This window comes from Colletotrichum acutatum (assembly GCF_030867785.1).
Source record: "Colletotrichum acutatum strain CBS 112980 chromosome Unknown BDZ83scaffold_26, whole genome shotgun sequence".
Taxonomy (NCBI): domain Eukaryota; kingdom Fungi; phylum Ascomycota; class Sordariomycetes; order Glomerellales; family Glomerellaceae; genus Colletotrichum; species Colletotrichum acutatum.
This window is the reverse complement of record NW_026849020.1, coordinates 287,638-301,350: the sequence shown is the minus strand read 5'-3', so window position 1 is coordinate 301,350 and position 13,713 is coordinate 287,638. Positions and strand designations below refer to the sequence as shown.

At 53.8% G+C, this 13,713-nt stretch overlaps 6 protein-coding genes across 6 annotated transcripts; 2 read left to right on the top strand and 4 right to left on the bottom strand.

Moving 5' to 3' along the window:
* Positions 1 to 1,691: 1,691 nt before the first annotated feature.
* BDZ83DRAFT_572837 (sucrase/ferredoxin domain-containing protein) lies at positions 1,692 to 3,026 on the bottom strand (the record flags this gene model as incomplete). The annotated part of the gene is made up of 1 exon (XM_060504556.1): positions 1,692 to 3,026. One exon carries the CDS (start codon positions 3,024 to 3,026, stop codon positions 1,692 to 1,694), a length of 1,335 nt encoding a protein of 444 aa, XP_060367292.1.
* Positions 3,027 to 3,748: 722 nt separating this feature from the next.
* On the bottom strand, positions 3,749 to 6,146 carry BDZ83DRAFT_613795 (nucleoporin protein Ndc1-Nup). Its single transcript, XM_060507778.1, has 3 exons — positions 5,902 to 6,146; positions 5,018 to 5,838; positions 3,749 to 4,966 (listed from the first exon to the last, which is right to left on the bottom strand). The coding sequence occupies exons 1-3, from the start codon at positions 6,038 to 6,040 to the stop codon at positions 4,025 to 4,027; spliced, it is 1,902 nt and encodes a 633-aa protein (XP_060367291.1). The 5' UTR covers positions 6,041 to 6,146; the 3' UTR covers positions 3,749 to 4,024.
* A 338-nt stretch (positions 6,147 to 6,484) lies between these two features.
* Positions 6,485 to 7,348, top strand: BDZ83DRAFT_572994 (SNARE domain-containing protein; the record flags this gene model as incomplete). Its single annotated transcript, XM_060504577.1, has 2 exons — positions 6,485 to 6,769; positions 6,827 to 7,348. 2 exons carry the CDS (start codon positions 6,485 to 6,487, stop codon positions 7,346 to 7,348), a joined length of 807 nt encoding a protein of 268 aa, XP_060367290.1.
* Positions 7,349 to 7,517: 169 nt separating this feature from the next.
* BDZ83DRAFT_739631 (inner membrane protein COX18) lies at positions 7,518 to 8,835 on the bottom strand (the record flags this gene model as incomplete). Its single annotated transcript, XM_060513047.1, has 2 exons — positions 8,534 to 8,835; positions 7,518 to 8,428 (listed from the first exon to the last, which is right to left on the bottom strand). Exons 1-2 carry the CDS (start codon positions 8,589 to 8,591, stop codon positions 7,518 to 7,520), a joined length of 969 nt encoding a protein of 322 aa, XP_060367289.1. The 5' UTR covers positions 8,592 to 8,835.
* Positions 8,836 to 8,932: 97 nt separating this feature from the next.
* BDZ83DRAFT_729037 (alpha-1,2-mannosyltransferase alg11) lies at positions 8,933 to 11,067 on the top strand. Its single transcript, XM_060512808.1, has 4 exons — positions 8,933 to 9,516; positions 9,570 to 9,705; positions 9,759 to 10,746; positions 10,799 to 11,067. The coding sequence occupies exons 1-4, from the start codon at positions 9,161 to 9,163 to the stop codon at positions 10,972 to 10,974; spliced, it is 1,656 nt and encodes a 551-aa protein (XP_060367288.1). The 5' UTR covers positions 8,933 to 9,160; the 3' UTR covers positions 10,975 to 11,067.
* Positions 11,068 to 13,574, bottom strand: BDZ83DRAFT_613789 (gamma-glutamyltranspeptidase). The gene is made up of 7 exons (XM_060507777.1): positions 13,222 to 13,574; positions 12,968 to 13,149; positions 12,635 to 12,898; positions 12,414 to 12,573; positions 12,304 to 12,352; positions 11,652 to 12,245; positions 11,068 to 11,585 (listed from the first exon to the last, which is right to left on the bottom strand). The coding sequence occupies exons 1-7, from the start codon at positions 13,223 to 13,225 to the stop codon at positions 11,123 to 11,125; spliced, it is 1,716 nt and encodes a 571-aa protein (XP_060367287.1). The 5' UTR covers positions 13,226 to 13,574; the 3' UTR covers positions 11,068 to 11,122.
* Positions 13,575 to 13,713: the final 139 nt, after the last annotated feature.

Here is a 13,713-nt window from a genome sequence, read left to right as displayed (position 1 = left end):
AACAATGACTTCCCTCGAGTCGTTCGCCCCTATTCATATGTACTTCATTGAAAGCTTTTTTCTCTATCGATCCTGTCTTGCCTTGCCGTCTATTACGATCCACGTCACCTCAAGATACGGTACTCTTTTTTGAACCACCACGTCTATTAGTAGGTGAATTGCTGCCACAATGTATCCAGCTTCGAACCAAGCTACCATCGACGGGTATGGCCCACCGTATATCCCTACCCCATCATAATCCACATACGCTACCTAGGGATTCCGGCTCTTCTGCCATTCACATCTCCTAAGTAAGGCTAACTTTTGTTTCATCATGGAGCACCACTTCCCCTCGGACCGCAGCTCAAATCATACAAGGCCAGCAGCTCCAACAACTCCGAATCCGGTCCTTCCTCAGCGACAACAACGGCCCCAGGACCATGCTTTCTCATGCCTCCACATCGGCCGATGAGTCCATGGCCAAGTATTGTGCTGAAGCAGCCCGCAAGATTGACAACATAAGGGTCAACCTCAATGGCTGAAATACATTGATGAATTCGTGAATACCTCTTAAGTCTTTGTTGATGGAAGAACACGCCTGTCTATAACATTCCGCCAAGTGCGTGCACATGCTTCTAACATGCAAAAGAGACAAACTGACAAGTGTGCCAACCAGACCTCGACCAACTACCAACCACCAGACTGCAAACTACTACCTACACATACCTGGACTCGGATCCGACCAGGGGTCTTGAGCAAGGCTCGCCTGCTTACACAAGTTGGGCGGATCTCGGTCCCCAAAGCCCCACCCTACCCGAATGCACGTACCATGTTCGGCCCCGTTGCTTCGGATCCGGAGAGCCAAATAACTGGAGAGATGTACCGGGCCGGGGAAGTTTCGTGGGAGGGCAGCTTTCGTGACAGTCCTTGTGCACATCACACAAAGCTGGCATGCCCAGATACATCTAAGCTTATATGTACCACACCACTACCTTGCAGTATGGTCGGTACATGTACCTCCCACGTCGCTAAATTCAATTGGCTGCGCCGCTGCGCGAGCCCATCAAAGGGTTGCAGCCAGCCAGGGTGTGTCGGTTGCCTTACACATTCCTAACCCCGAAGTGCCATCCCGTCAGGCGCCCCCGCCCAGCAGCGCCGCGCAGACGGGAAGCTAAATGGATGCCATTCCCCTCCCGCCTCGAACCCCTTCAGATTGACCTTTCATCACCTCTAATTTCCTACCTTATACATTTCCTCCCGTACACGACTTCTGGACCCCTCGAATTCGACCCCAAGCTTTACTATTTCTCGGAGATTTTCCCACGCTAGACCCAAAGTCTAGTTCAACCCAAAAAAGCCACCACCGCGGGTTGCTACAGGCGACGACCCTGTCAAAGCACGCCTCTTCCTTTTCCCGAATCCCGTCGACTACCAAACACCCGCATACGAATCGATTTACACAACGCCAGATCGAGGTGCAGATGTCACCGGGAGGAGAACAGAGTTCATTGGCCGACACATGGTGGAACATCACATTGGGCGGTGGGACCTTTTCAGAGAAACACAGTGAAGTTATGTGCATGCGATTAACATTAGATAATACAACAAAGAATCTGAGCCGGCCCTTTGAGCCCACCCTCACACCAAAACGCCGTGGATATCATGCAGTGCCCAAAGTCATTCAGTCGTTAAGATTTCTGTGTTGGCTCAGCTCATGAGGCCCTGGTCTCCCGCAGAGAGAGGATGTAGGGCAGATCAGTCGAGTCCGTCCGCGTTGCGAGTCTAATAACGGAGCCCGAGGCGGAACTTCCTGATGCCCTCGATCGCAAACTGACGCTAGATGAGGAGTGATTGGGACCATACGCCGGTCGAGTCTGGGCGAAGCTATTCATGCTGGAAGATCTCGATACGGCTCCTCTTAGTGTACCCAGCGGGGTAGCTGGCGCGGTGCGATACTGGGCCCACGTATTTGCAGAGGAGTTGCGCGCGTTGATGGTCGGCACTCTCCTATTATAAGAGCCTTGCGTGCTCTGTGTCGCAGACCGGGATAAGCTGCGTGGTGTGGTAGGATTTGTGGCCATGGGCGCATCATTATCAATGTCGCTTTCTGAGCCTTCGCTGGGCTCGTCCAGGGGACCAAGGACTGCCGGATCTAGTGGTCGCATGCCGCGTAGTATTGCAGCAAACAAATGCATCAGTTCGCGAAATTGGGCGTTCGAGATAGCCCGCGTAGAGAAGCGCGCATGTTCGTAGGTGGAGAGGAAATCGGCGGTCGTCGCATTAAGCGAAATTACCCCCAGCTCAGCAAGGTGGCCAAGGTAGTCGCGCAGGCTCATGGGCAATGGGCGCTGCAGCAAGGCCACCGCATCGGCATCGAGCATCGGTGGTTGACTGAAAGAGGTCGGATCGGGAGGAGCCAGTGTCAGGGCTTTTGCTTCGATGAGGTTCGGGAGCTCGGAGAGGACGGTGCTGTACTGTAGATCCGGAAGGTCTAGTGAGTTGGGTGATGACCAGCCGTAGTGTTCGATTTCGCCCCAAACTGGCCGTCGAGGAGGCAGTGCAATGCCAGTCTCCTTTTCTGTTGTTGCCGGCTTTTTCAAGGTCGGTAGCTGAAAGCGTTTCCTTGCCGCGCTACCGCCGGAATTCTGCTTTTCGACCAGTACCTCCTCCATATCGCCACCCAACAAATTCGTCTCGATGCGCGGCCTTGCGTCATAGGCGATGGCTGCGCTGCGCTTCAGGTCGGCAGTGATCATTTCGTGAACCTTTTTGTTCACGTCGCCCTTCTCGATGGGAACCCATGGCTTTGGTATTGATGCGAGGATCGTCTTGTTGAGATACAGTCGCGTCGCGTAGATGAAGGATACGATCAAAGTGGTGAGGACCAGAGCGGCGGCAATGATCCATATGTTATATGGCTGGTTGTTCGAATAGGCCTGGTAGATGGTATCGCCCGGTGTAACGAGGAGGAGAAGGGCGAGGAGGAAGCATAGGACGAAGTAGAAACTTCCGTATATAAAACGGAATATCGCTCGTGGGGAGAACATCGGGGGCGATTCGATAGGGTTTCCCAGCGTTGAGGATTCAACCCGGGAAGCGACGAGAATTCTGGTTGAGGATCATGGACCGACGGGCCAGTGCATGAGGTAATGTGGCAATCTGGAAAAGCATGGCTGGGCGGAGGAAAAAGCCTATGCGAAGAGGTAGAATGTATCTGTAGCTAGGCTAAGAAGAACAAGTGTGAAGTCTAGACATTACATAGGAGAAAGAAAAGAGTATAGTACGGTAGAGGGAGAGAATGGAGGTTGGTGAATATGTAAGTAGACAAGAAAAAGGTGGAGGTTGCGCACGCAGATGCGTGAGGGTGACGACGAAGAGGATGACGGACGGGGGAAGCGAGAGGTTGGTTGGGGGGCTTTCATTTTGTTTTAGCAGTGTCTTCCCGGCCACAAAGCAACAAAGCTCAAGTGGGGGTTCCTCCATGCGGACCCCTGCTGTTTTTAGGTAGGCTTTCTATGCTCAAATCAAAAATCCGGTTTAGCGGCACCAGCGGGTGGGCGGCAACGGGCACTAACCTTTTTACATTCCAGGCGCCCAAAGACAGACGCACAATGGGATGGGACGGAATGGGAAGAGAGGGGAGTCTTCGGAATGGAGGAACCTATTTTTCACCTGCAGTGACGCCGCGTTGGCTTTGGGAGAGGCATGAGTCCCATGACTAAGGCAAGGTAGCGTCTTCTGTCTTACACGTGCGCCAGTGCCCAATCGTGGACTACCAATTGACTCGTATCATTGCTCTCGACTAGCTCAAACCGATGAGCTGACGCAGGCATGGCCGGTTCGTGCGCCTCACTTAACATGTGATGAGACTGTCGGTCAGCCCTTCTATTGACACAATCATGATTGTGCTGCAATGTTTTACTGCCTCGTGAAATCTAACTATGATACACGTCGTTATGCCGTTATGCGTGTGCCTGTTTTGCCTACCAAACGCCCCTCACAATTTACGGTTGTACCGTGACACCACATATGCCAAAGCCTGTGACTAGCGGGCTTGCTGCATCTCGGGTCCTTGGGATCTGACTTCACTCGTGGGAAGTGCCTGATGGGCTGCCGCCTCCTTGGCCAGTCTGATATCCGTGCGAGTCAATCTCAAGTCGCTGCTGTATCGTTCAAACTCCGCAATCACCTGGGCCAAGCCCGTCTTCAACGCTGCAATCACTGCTTCCACCTCAGGCGCAGCTCTGTCCTTCTCAATATCGGTCCAGTGAACAGGAAAACTGTCCTTGAATGCCTCAATCTTGGTGATGACAGTTGTAAAGGTGCGGATGATGGTAGGAACATCCTTTTGTACCCTGCCGTAGTTATCATCATTGAGACTGTGAACGGCCAACAAGCTGAGCACATCAACAGCGTTGACGTACTGGCTCAGCTCTGAGTACGGCGTTCCGAGGATAACGGCGGTGAGGCGGTTGCGGAACTCTTGGCGGAATATCCAGCCAACGTACTCGTTGCCAATAACCTTCAGAGCCCATGTCTGGAACTGGTTCATCAGTTGAGGGGAAGACAGCGCCTCTTGCTGCTCCTTGCTCAGAACCTTGTCACGGGCCTCGCGCAGCGTCTTCTTCGCAATAGGGCTCAGCTGCGACACTGGTGAATGGCCGGGGTGGCTTCCCACCTGGGTGAGGGCCTTTTCCAGCTCGCCGCGCATCGTCTTGTTCGCGGGCTTGCTAGTGAAGATAGGGTCCTCCTTCAATGGCGCTGAAGACCGAGCTCGGACTTCCGCAGTTGGCGCTGGGGCAGCCGGCACAACCGCGGGCTTTCCGTACTGGTCGATTCTTTGTTCAATATTCTTGATGGTAGTAAGGCAGTAAACGAATATCTGAGACCACGTAGAACCATCTTTACGGTCGATATCCATGAAGATGGCCTTGCGTCTGCCTTCTTCGTTGCGAGCAATGTATGCCAATTCCCAGAGGGCAAAGCACTGTCACTGTTAGCTTGAGGATCGGTATATGCTGCCTGGTTGTACACTTACCCGAACGGAGTCCTTCTTGCTCTTAAGTCCATTCAGAAGACTGCCGTTTGGATCCTTGGATTCACTCGTGAGAGGCTTGCCGTTCTTGAGAGGCGCCTTGACCATGAACGTCGAAAACGCATGGTTGGCTGTCTTCCAGATGGCGGTGATCAGGAAGCCAGCAACGGCGCATCGGTACATCAAGTAGATGTCTCCAGGCCACTGAGGCGGTAGCATGTTGGTTTTCGGTAGATTGTAGAAGGGTCGCAAGAAGAACAAAGCCCAGGACCAAAAGAACGATCGCAATGCCATGAAATAAACCACTCCGGCGACAATAGTGATGCTGATACTTCTGACGCCAGACTGGATAAGGATCGCAGGGACTTCGCCCAAGACCTTATTCAGCGAAGCATCCCCGGAAACCTTGACTTCGCCTCCCTCGGACCGCGCGACATCGATGATGAGCTTGTCTTGGTCTTGGTAGAAGTGGAAAATCGACTGAACAGCGGCGCTGACGGCCATGTAGCAGAAGAAAATCAACGTTCTCTCGTTAACGCGGGCGCGGTCCCCACTATAGTATGTGACCCATCCCAAGTTGGCGCTCTCCGGCAGGGCCCAGAGGTAAACGTGACTGAATAGCGCGCTCGAGAAGCCGTAGAAGAGGAAAGCCTCGAGAGTATGAATGCTAAAGAAGAATTGCGCGAACGCGTGGAAGGTCGAGTTGGAGACGCGGGCGCCGACGTGGTACTGGGCAATGCGCAGGATCAAGATCGAGAGACCGCAGGTGAAGAGAAACAGTGTTCGAAAGCCCGCGGGGCCAATGGGGAACCAAGACCAAAAGTCTTAAGAGAGGCTGGTTAGTTGCAAAGCTCTGCAAGCTTGCATCTTCAAGGGCCATCACTCACAAGAGCTCCAACCCGAGAGAAGGATGGCTTGCAAATAGGAAATGGCAAGCAGAATAGTAGCGGTAGAAGAAAATCGCCTGTGCAGCGCAGGCTGCAGAAAGTCCTTATACGGAGCCCTTCTGACTGTTGCCGGTGCCATGCTGATGGTGCATGGTCATCGAGACCGAATGTTTTGGAGGGTGAGGTTTGGCGAGGCTGCACTGGGACTTGTGCCGCGGCCAGGATCTGGAAGTAACTGATGTAAAAATCTCCAGTACAACAACATGCAGCTCCCGCTTGAGCTTGCTTGAGGTCCAGGGGACCCGCCCTGCACACGGACTAAGCCACATGTGTCACGTGGAGATAACACAATCAGGCACCACTATTGCGAACCGGAGCTGATTGGACGCAAGGTGGCGCCCTTACGTAGTGTTCCAGCCACAGCCGACGACGACATGCAGGTTCCTGACCATCATTACGAGTCTATCTTCCTCAGACATCCTGACTGATACTTACTGGTCAAATAAAAACATCCGTGATTCAAAACGGCGCCGTTCCTTTAGTCCTCTTCATTTGTGAATACTTTGCCCTCGAAATCGCAATCATGTCGTACGACCAGCTATCTTCGCTCGAAGCCGGCCGATCGGGTCGTCAAGGCGGATACACCGACGATCCCGAGTTCAAGCAGCTTCAGTCCCAGTTGACCAACAAGATCTTCAACCTGCGCCGCAACATCCAGCAGCTGACTACCGATGTCAACATTCTGGGAACGAAGCGCGATACACCTCGTGTTAGAGAACGAGTTCACGATCACCTCGAGAAGACCCGCGACCTGTGCAAGGAGATTGGAGATGGCGTCAAGAAGCTCCAAACGTGGGACGATCTGACGGTTCGTACTCTACAGACTACTTGCGCAAGGCCTTGTGCTAATGAACCATGTGCATAGAAACAACAAAAGTACGACCAATCCAGAATCTCGACCGACTTCCAAAACGTCCTGCAAGAGTTCCAGGACATCCAGCGCAAAGCACTCGAGAAACAACGAGCGTCCGTTACAGCGGCGCGCGCAGCCACCGAAGGCGAGGGAGCTGATGCGGCGGCTGGATCCGAGGAGCGCCTCGAGCTTCAACAACAGCAGGAGGTCAGCCGCCTGGCATCACAGGACGAAGTGGACTTCCAGGAAGCGCTCATTGTCGAGCGTGAAGAGGAGATCCGAAACATTGAGCAGGGTGTCGGCGATCTCAATGTATTGTTCAGACAGGTGGCTCAGATTGTGACCGAGCAAGGCGAGCAGCTTACTTCCATCGCGGATAACGTGGAAGATGTGAGGGACGATACCCGGGGCGCTCAAATAGAGCTCCGCCAAGCGGCGAGACACCAGAAGGCGGCTCGCAACAAGGGGTGTTGTCTGATGCTCATCCTGGCAGTCATCCTCACCATTATCATTCTCGCAATTGTATTGGACTAGCACGGCATGGGGGGTATTGGGGGTTTCTTTATTTGATTGCTGCTTCTACATTGGCGTTTTGGTGGCGTTTCGCGAATATTGTACATCAGGCGCCCAAGTACAGCTGAGGATACAATCTGGGACAGCGTTTCTTCTTTCTCTATCATCGCCATGACTTTTCTCCCCAAGACTACACGCCCCGCAAGTGAAAGCGCTCGTAATGAGGGGACGGCCTCCAAGGGTCGTGTTTGCCGCGTACTTTGTCCATAATCTTGACAGAGATCTGGGAGAAGATCATTGAAGAAATCCAGTAGACAAATATGCCTGCTGGCAAGTTGATACAAAGTGCGGGAATTAAGACTGCCGTGAGAAGTAGACCTCTTTGGAGGCGAATTCGCCATCTCAGACCCGGAGGCACATTCTGCTCAGACGTTGAAAGGTTGAATACATACTTCCTCATTTCGCCTTTTGGCATCGTTAACCAGCCCAGAGTGCCCATCAGCATAGCAGGCAACAATATTGTTGGATCGGCTACCGTGAGGTCGGTAAACCATAGCACGCCACCATTTGCCATGCCTTCCGCAACATAGCTTAGTGAATCCAGGTTGCTAGATACAGCATCGGCAGACGAAGAAGCTGCTGTTGATGCCTGTTCCGACACGGAAGTCGAGGCGACACCGGCTAAAACCTCCTGGTTCTTGTAGTTGCCAGTGAGCAAGGATAGAAGTCCGCTGTTTGCACCACAAAGACGCCTCAGAGATTCAGACATGAGATACCATATGGGCAGGCCGAGTGCTGGGGCCCAAGTCTTCCAGTTCTGGGCCCCCAGCTCTTTGAGCATTCGTTTCCGAATCTTGGCTAGTTGTATGGCCCTTGAGAGACGGGTCCCACGAATTTCGTGACTCCAGGCGGCCATAAATGGTGCGATTTCTCCCTGTCTTTCAACGACGCGTCTGGCATAGTACTGAAGCGGCGCTCTGCACAGAGAGATGAGCAAGGCCGAGAACACGATGGTGCCTGTCCAATTCCCCGTCGCGTTCATCGAGTGCAACGAAACGACTACTTGTGAGGTAGCTTCGACGCTGCTGTTGACGAGCCCGCCTAGACTGAAGTCTCTGGCACCGATTGCTCGCTGAGGTGATCGTGCCGTCCTCGAGACAAGGTGTGGGCGAAGAGAGGCAGTTAGTGGCCTTGCTGATGAGAAACCGATGGATTGGCGCAGGCCGGGTGTGATGGCGCAACGCGCCGCTCTCAGGGAAGCCATGATGAGATGCTTATATGTCCATCAAAGGGCATGAGAAGGTGCACTTTCTTCGAAAACTTGCGGCGCAAGATAGTGGCCCTTGAAGCGAATGATGCGGGCTGGGCAAGGGTCGTCAGAGAGCTGAGGCTAGATTTTGTCAATAGTTGATCATAAGAATATCTGAGTTGACATTGGACGTTCAGTGGTCAATCGAGAGCAGCACCAACGGGTTGGTGCACGGGCCATTTGGATCCAACGGGCGCGGCTTGAGCGGATCTCCAGCTTGCCCGGGGCCGGAAAAGACCTGGACCCTTTAGAGGTGGGGGTCAACTGCCCACTGTAATCGTATCGCTGCAGCTTCCCCCGCCCCATTTTCTAGCTTGCAGTACAACCTGGCCAGTTTGTGAGTCCCCTACCTCACCATAGCATCCCACGACGTCAACGGGCAATGCTGAAGCTGGACTTGACCGACGCCCCCTTCGGCTTCGACTAGCCCTCTTTTTTCCACCTCGACACCACCACCGGATTTCGAGTTCGACGAAACAAAAACAAAACCTACTCCTACGAATCTTGCGATCCCTTCAACCCCGATGCCCGAGACCTGCTCAGCGCCGTCTGGGCAGACGCCCTTCTCTTTTGGCCTCGATCCCTGGACCCTAGCCTACGTTGTTGTGCCGATCATCGCTTTTACTCCGATCGCGACCTACATCATGTTTCCTCTGCTGATGAAAGGCATTGGTTCCCTGCTGGGATGGTACCTACGAAAAAAGACGGAGGGGAGGAGAGCACAGCTCCTAGAGCTCAAGACTGCTGAGCAACAGTCATTCGAGAACACCCAAAAAAGCTCCAGCAGCGGGAAGAACAATGTGCAGGCACAAGCTTCGGGAAGCTCTGAAAAGAAGGACTCGGAATGGACTGGGGTTGTTGGCTTCTTCCACCCCTTCTGGTACGTCGAACAACTGTGAAAGTCGCCAAAAGACAGTCACTAACAGCACTCAGTAACGCTGGCGGAGGAGGAGAGCGAGTCCTTTGGGCTGCGATCAAGACTACCCAGGAGAGATATCCTAATGCGCTATGCGTTGTGTACACTGGCGACCATGAAGTGAATAAGCAGGCCATGCTTGAGCGCGTCAAGGTTTGTCTCCCACAACAGAACCCCTCTTTCCTCATACTAACGATATGTCTCAGACCCGGTTCAACATCGACCTGCATCCCCCGACCATCAACTTCCTCTACGTCAGCACAAGACACCTCGTTCTGGCCTCGACATGGCCTCACTTCACCCTCCTTGGACAGTCGATTGGATCTGTAGTGTTGGCATGGGATGCCTTCCAGCTCCTTGTCCCTGACATCTTCATTGATACTATGGGCTATGCCTTCTCTCTGGGTCTGTGCAAGTTGCTCTTCCGCAGAGTTCCTACTTGTGCCTATGTCCACTACCCGACAATATCAACTGACATGCTGGAATCACTGGACCCCAAGGCCGAGACTGGAAGCCAGGGCGTCAACGCCGGCAAAGGCGTTGGTATCCGAGGCAAGGTCAAGAAGTTCTACTGGAAGATGTTTGCGGCCTTGTACTCCCGAGTTGGATCTACCGTTGATATTGTCATGACGAACTCAACCTGGACGCAAGGTCATGTTCAGAAACTCTGGGGCCCCTACCGTCAGGCTAAGGGAAGAAACAACCCTATCGCTGTTAACTTCCCACCTTGCGCTGTCGAAGAGCTCGAGGAGGCAGTAGAGGTATCGGAGGCCAGTGAGCGGAAGCGAGAGCAGGCTTTGGTCTACATTGCCCAGTTCCGCCCCGAGAAGAACCATACCCTGGTCATCCAAGCTTTCGCCGACTTCCTGAACACCAAGTCCGAAGCCGCCAAGGACGCGAAGTTGGTCCTCATTGGTAGTGTCAGAGACGACCACGACTCCAAGCGGGTGTATACATTGCGCCTTTTGGTGAATGAGCTTGGCATTAAAGACCGCGTCGAGTTTCACCTGGACGCTTCGTGGCCCGAGATCTTGGACTGGCTACAGAGGGCTTCTGTCGGTGTCAACGGCATGTGGAACGAGCACTTTGGCATTGGCGTCGTCGAGTACCAAGCTGCTGGTCTGATTTCCGTTGTCCACGCCAGCGGTGGTCCCAAGCTGGATATCGTCATCGAAATCGACGGCCAGCCCACTGGTAAGTGTTTATCTAACCTGTGCGATGAAGATGAAAACTAACCAGCTAATAGGTTTCCACGCTACGAATATCAAGGAGTTCGCTGAGGGCTACGAAAAGGCCCTCTCTATCAATGATCCGCTCCCTGTTCGCCTCCGCGCACGCCGGTCAGCCAAGCGCTTCACCGAGAGCGAGTTTGACGAGAAGTGGATCGCCCAGATGGAGAAGTTGGTGGCCATGACGCCCTAGATGCATTCTTAACTCTTGCTTGTATTTCTATATGTACTTTGATAGACTCGAGGATACCCCTTTCCTTCAGATAACCTCAATAAACCTGGCTTATGTTGCATATAAAATCTCATCATCTATCGTAAGCGTGACATATCATCTAAATCATCTACACCACAAATGCGCCACTGTTCTTCTGCCGCGGCTCGCTCGCGGCCTCGAACACGCCGTCTTCAAAGATGATGCCCTGCACGGCGCTGCGGCCCTCGGGCACCCACGTCACGTCATGGCCCTTTTCGAGCATGCTGGCGACGGTGTCGTTGTCGAAGGCGTACTCGAACGTGACGGTGTTGGGCATGAGCTGGTCGTGCAGGCGGGGCTCGCGGAGGGCCTGCTTCATCGTCTGGCCGTGCTCGAGGACGTGCCAGGTGACTTGGGCCGTGGAGCTGATGATGCGGGAGCCGCCTGCCGCGCCGACAGTGACGTAAAGGGAGCCGTCTGGGTGTTCTACGATGACGGGGGTGATGGAGGAGAGGGGACGTTTGTTGGCGCGGACGAAGTTTGCCGGGGAGGGTTCGAAGCCGAAGGCGTTGCGGACGCCTGGGATTGAGAAGTCGTTCATTTCGTTGTTGCTTCTGGGTTGTTAGGGATAATGAAATCCACGGTGAGATGGGATATATAGGGGAAGGGGAACTTACAGGATTACACCGGATAACGGGTCCATGATTTGAGCGCCAAAGAGGAGGTTGACGGTCGTGGTGAGGGAGGTGGCCATGCCAGACTTATCCGCCGTGACGATATGCGACGTCCCGAATCCTTCGCTCGAGTACACGCCCTGCGGATCATATCGCTCAACCGGCTGCGTCTGGTTATCCAGGATCTTACCGCGGATATCCTTGGCCGTGGCCTCGTCAATGAGGGTATCCTCAAACGGCCCTATCCCTTCCACAAAGTCCGGGTCGCCGAGCAGTGAACGGGCGCCATAGGCGAAGCGCATGGCCTCGTCGAAGCGGTGGACGCCAAGCTTGGTGTCAGCGGACTCTGCCGGGTCGAACTGCTCCATGATTTTGAGGGTGTTTAGGCAGACGGCGCCGCTGGCGGGGGAGCCGACGGAGGTGAGGCGGTGGCCGCGGTAGGTTATGGAGAGAGAGGGCCGGGTGACGACCTTGTAGGAAGCGAGGTCGTCCAAGGTGAGGGTTCCGTTTGTGGCGCGGACTGTGGCGATCATGGACTCTGCTATGGGGCCGGAGTAGAAGGCTTCTGGGCCTTCTTCTGCGATCTTGGCGAGTGTGCTGGGCGTTTTGTCAGTTTCTAAGATTTCCGGGAGATGTGTAAATGTGTGAGGCTTACGCTCCGTAGCGTTTGCGATAGATGGTATCACCTAGTTGGAGGAGTGTGCCTGTCCAGTGTCAGTTCACCTCGTTCTAGTCACTTACAATCGGAGACTGTTCGAGACTCACCGTTGGGAGCAAACTCCTCCGCCCACACCGGATCTTCAACAAGAAAGTTCCACTGCCCTTTAATAGCGGCGTCCATGTACCGTACCAAGTCCGAAGACACTCTGAAACCCGTAGTCGCCAACCTCGCAGCTGGAGTAACGACACTTTTCCAAGGCAGACTCTTAAAGATGGCCAAGTCAGTAAGAAGGACCTTTAGTCTTCTTCAAAAGCTTTTCACTTACACCATACTTCTTGTGGATATATTCCAACCCACGAACCTCACTCGGCACGCCGACGGCCAAGCCGCCGTAAACACTGCCCGCAATGTTGCCCTGGTACATATCCTGGAACGCGGCAGCCGGCGCAGCCTCTCTAAAGTCCACAGACTCATAGTTCCCATCGGCATCTCTGATGACGACGAAGCCGCCGCCGCCGATGCCGGAGTGGTACATGCCTACGGTTCCAACGCAGAACGTCGTACCGACCAGCGCGTCTACGGCGTTTCCCTATATGCGTGTCAATTCTTGTGTAACCTTACTCTGATATTATAAAAAGAAGGTGAGAGAAACACATACACCTTGCGCAAGTAGGTCACGGCCAATCCTGCTGCATTCAACCGATTCACTTGCAACGGCACCAGTGTCGCCAGCACGAGGGTCAAAGACGAATTCCGGTATCGCTGCGGCCGAAACCGAGCGGAATTCGGCCAGCAAGAGCAGAGAGGCTGAGTAATGCCATATTGACTTGGGAAACGTCTCTGTTCTCAGTTAGCCTCTTTTCATGGTACTCAGGAGATGCTGATCTCTTCTACTGGATGGGATGAACTCACTCATCTTGGATAGGTGGTTACGTTCTGAAGGCCGGACGGCGGTCTGTGGACTCCAACACGGGACGGTACCTCCGAGACCCAACGTGCTCAACGGCCGAAACTCCGATAAGAGATAGCGGAAGGGATGACTGAGGTAAGCAACTCTCAGCGTTGCGTCTTTTATCTACCTCGAAAAAGAAGCCTCCTATGCCCAACAGATCACCAAGACAAGAGAGAGGGTTGTGAGTAAGCTGGAGGCATTAAACGCCGTAGTCGGGGGAGGGCCATGACTTATTACTACTGGGTCCCCGGCGATTGCGACAGACCAAGTCGCTATTACCAACTTGGTCCCAGTCCCAGATCCGGCAGGCACAACTGATAAGCGAGTTCTGGGGTCCAGTGTGGGCCATACTAACTCAGGTAGCTAAGTACCTACTCAGTAAGATACCTCAAGGTGTGGTGGCACTTGGTGGGCGAGTGACAATTGAAAGTGTGCCGCATGATAGCGGTCAT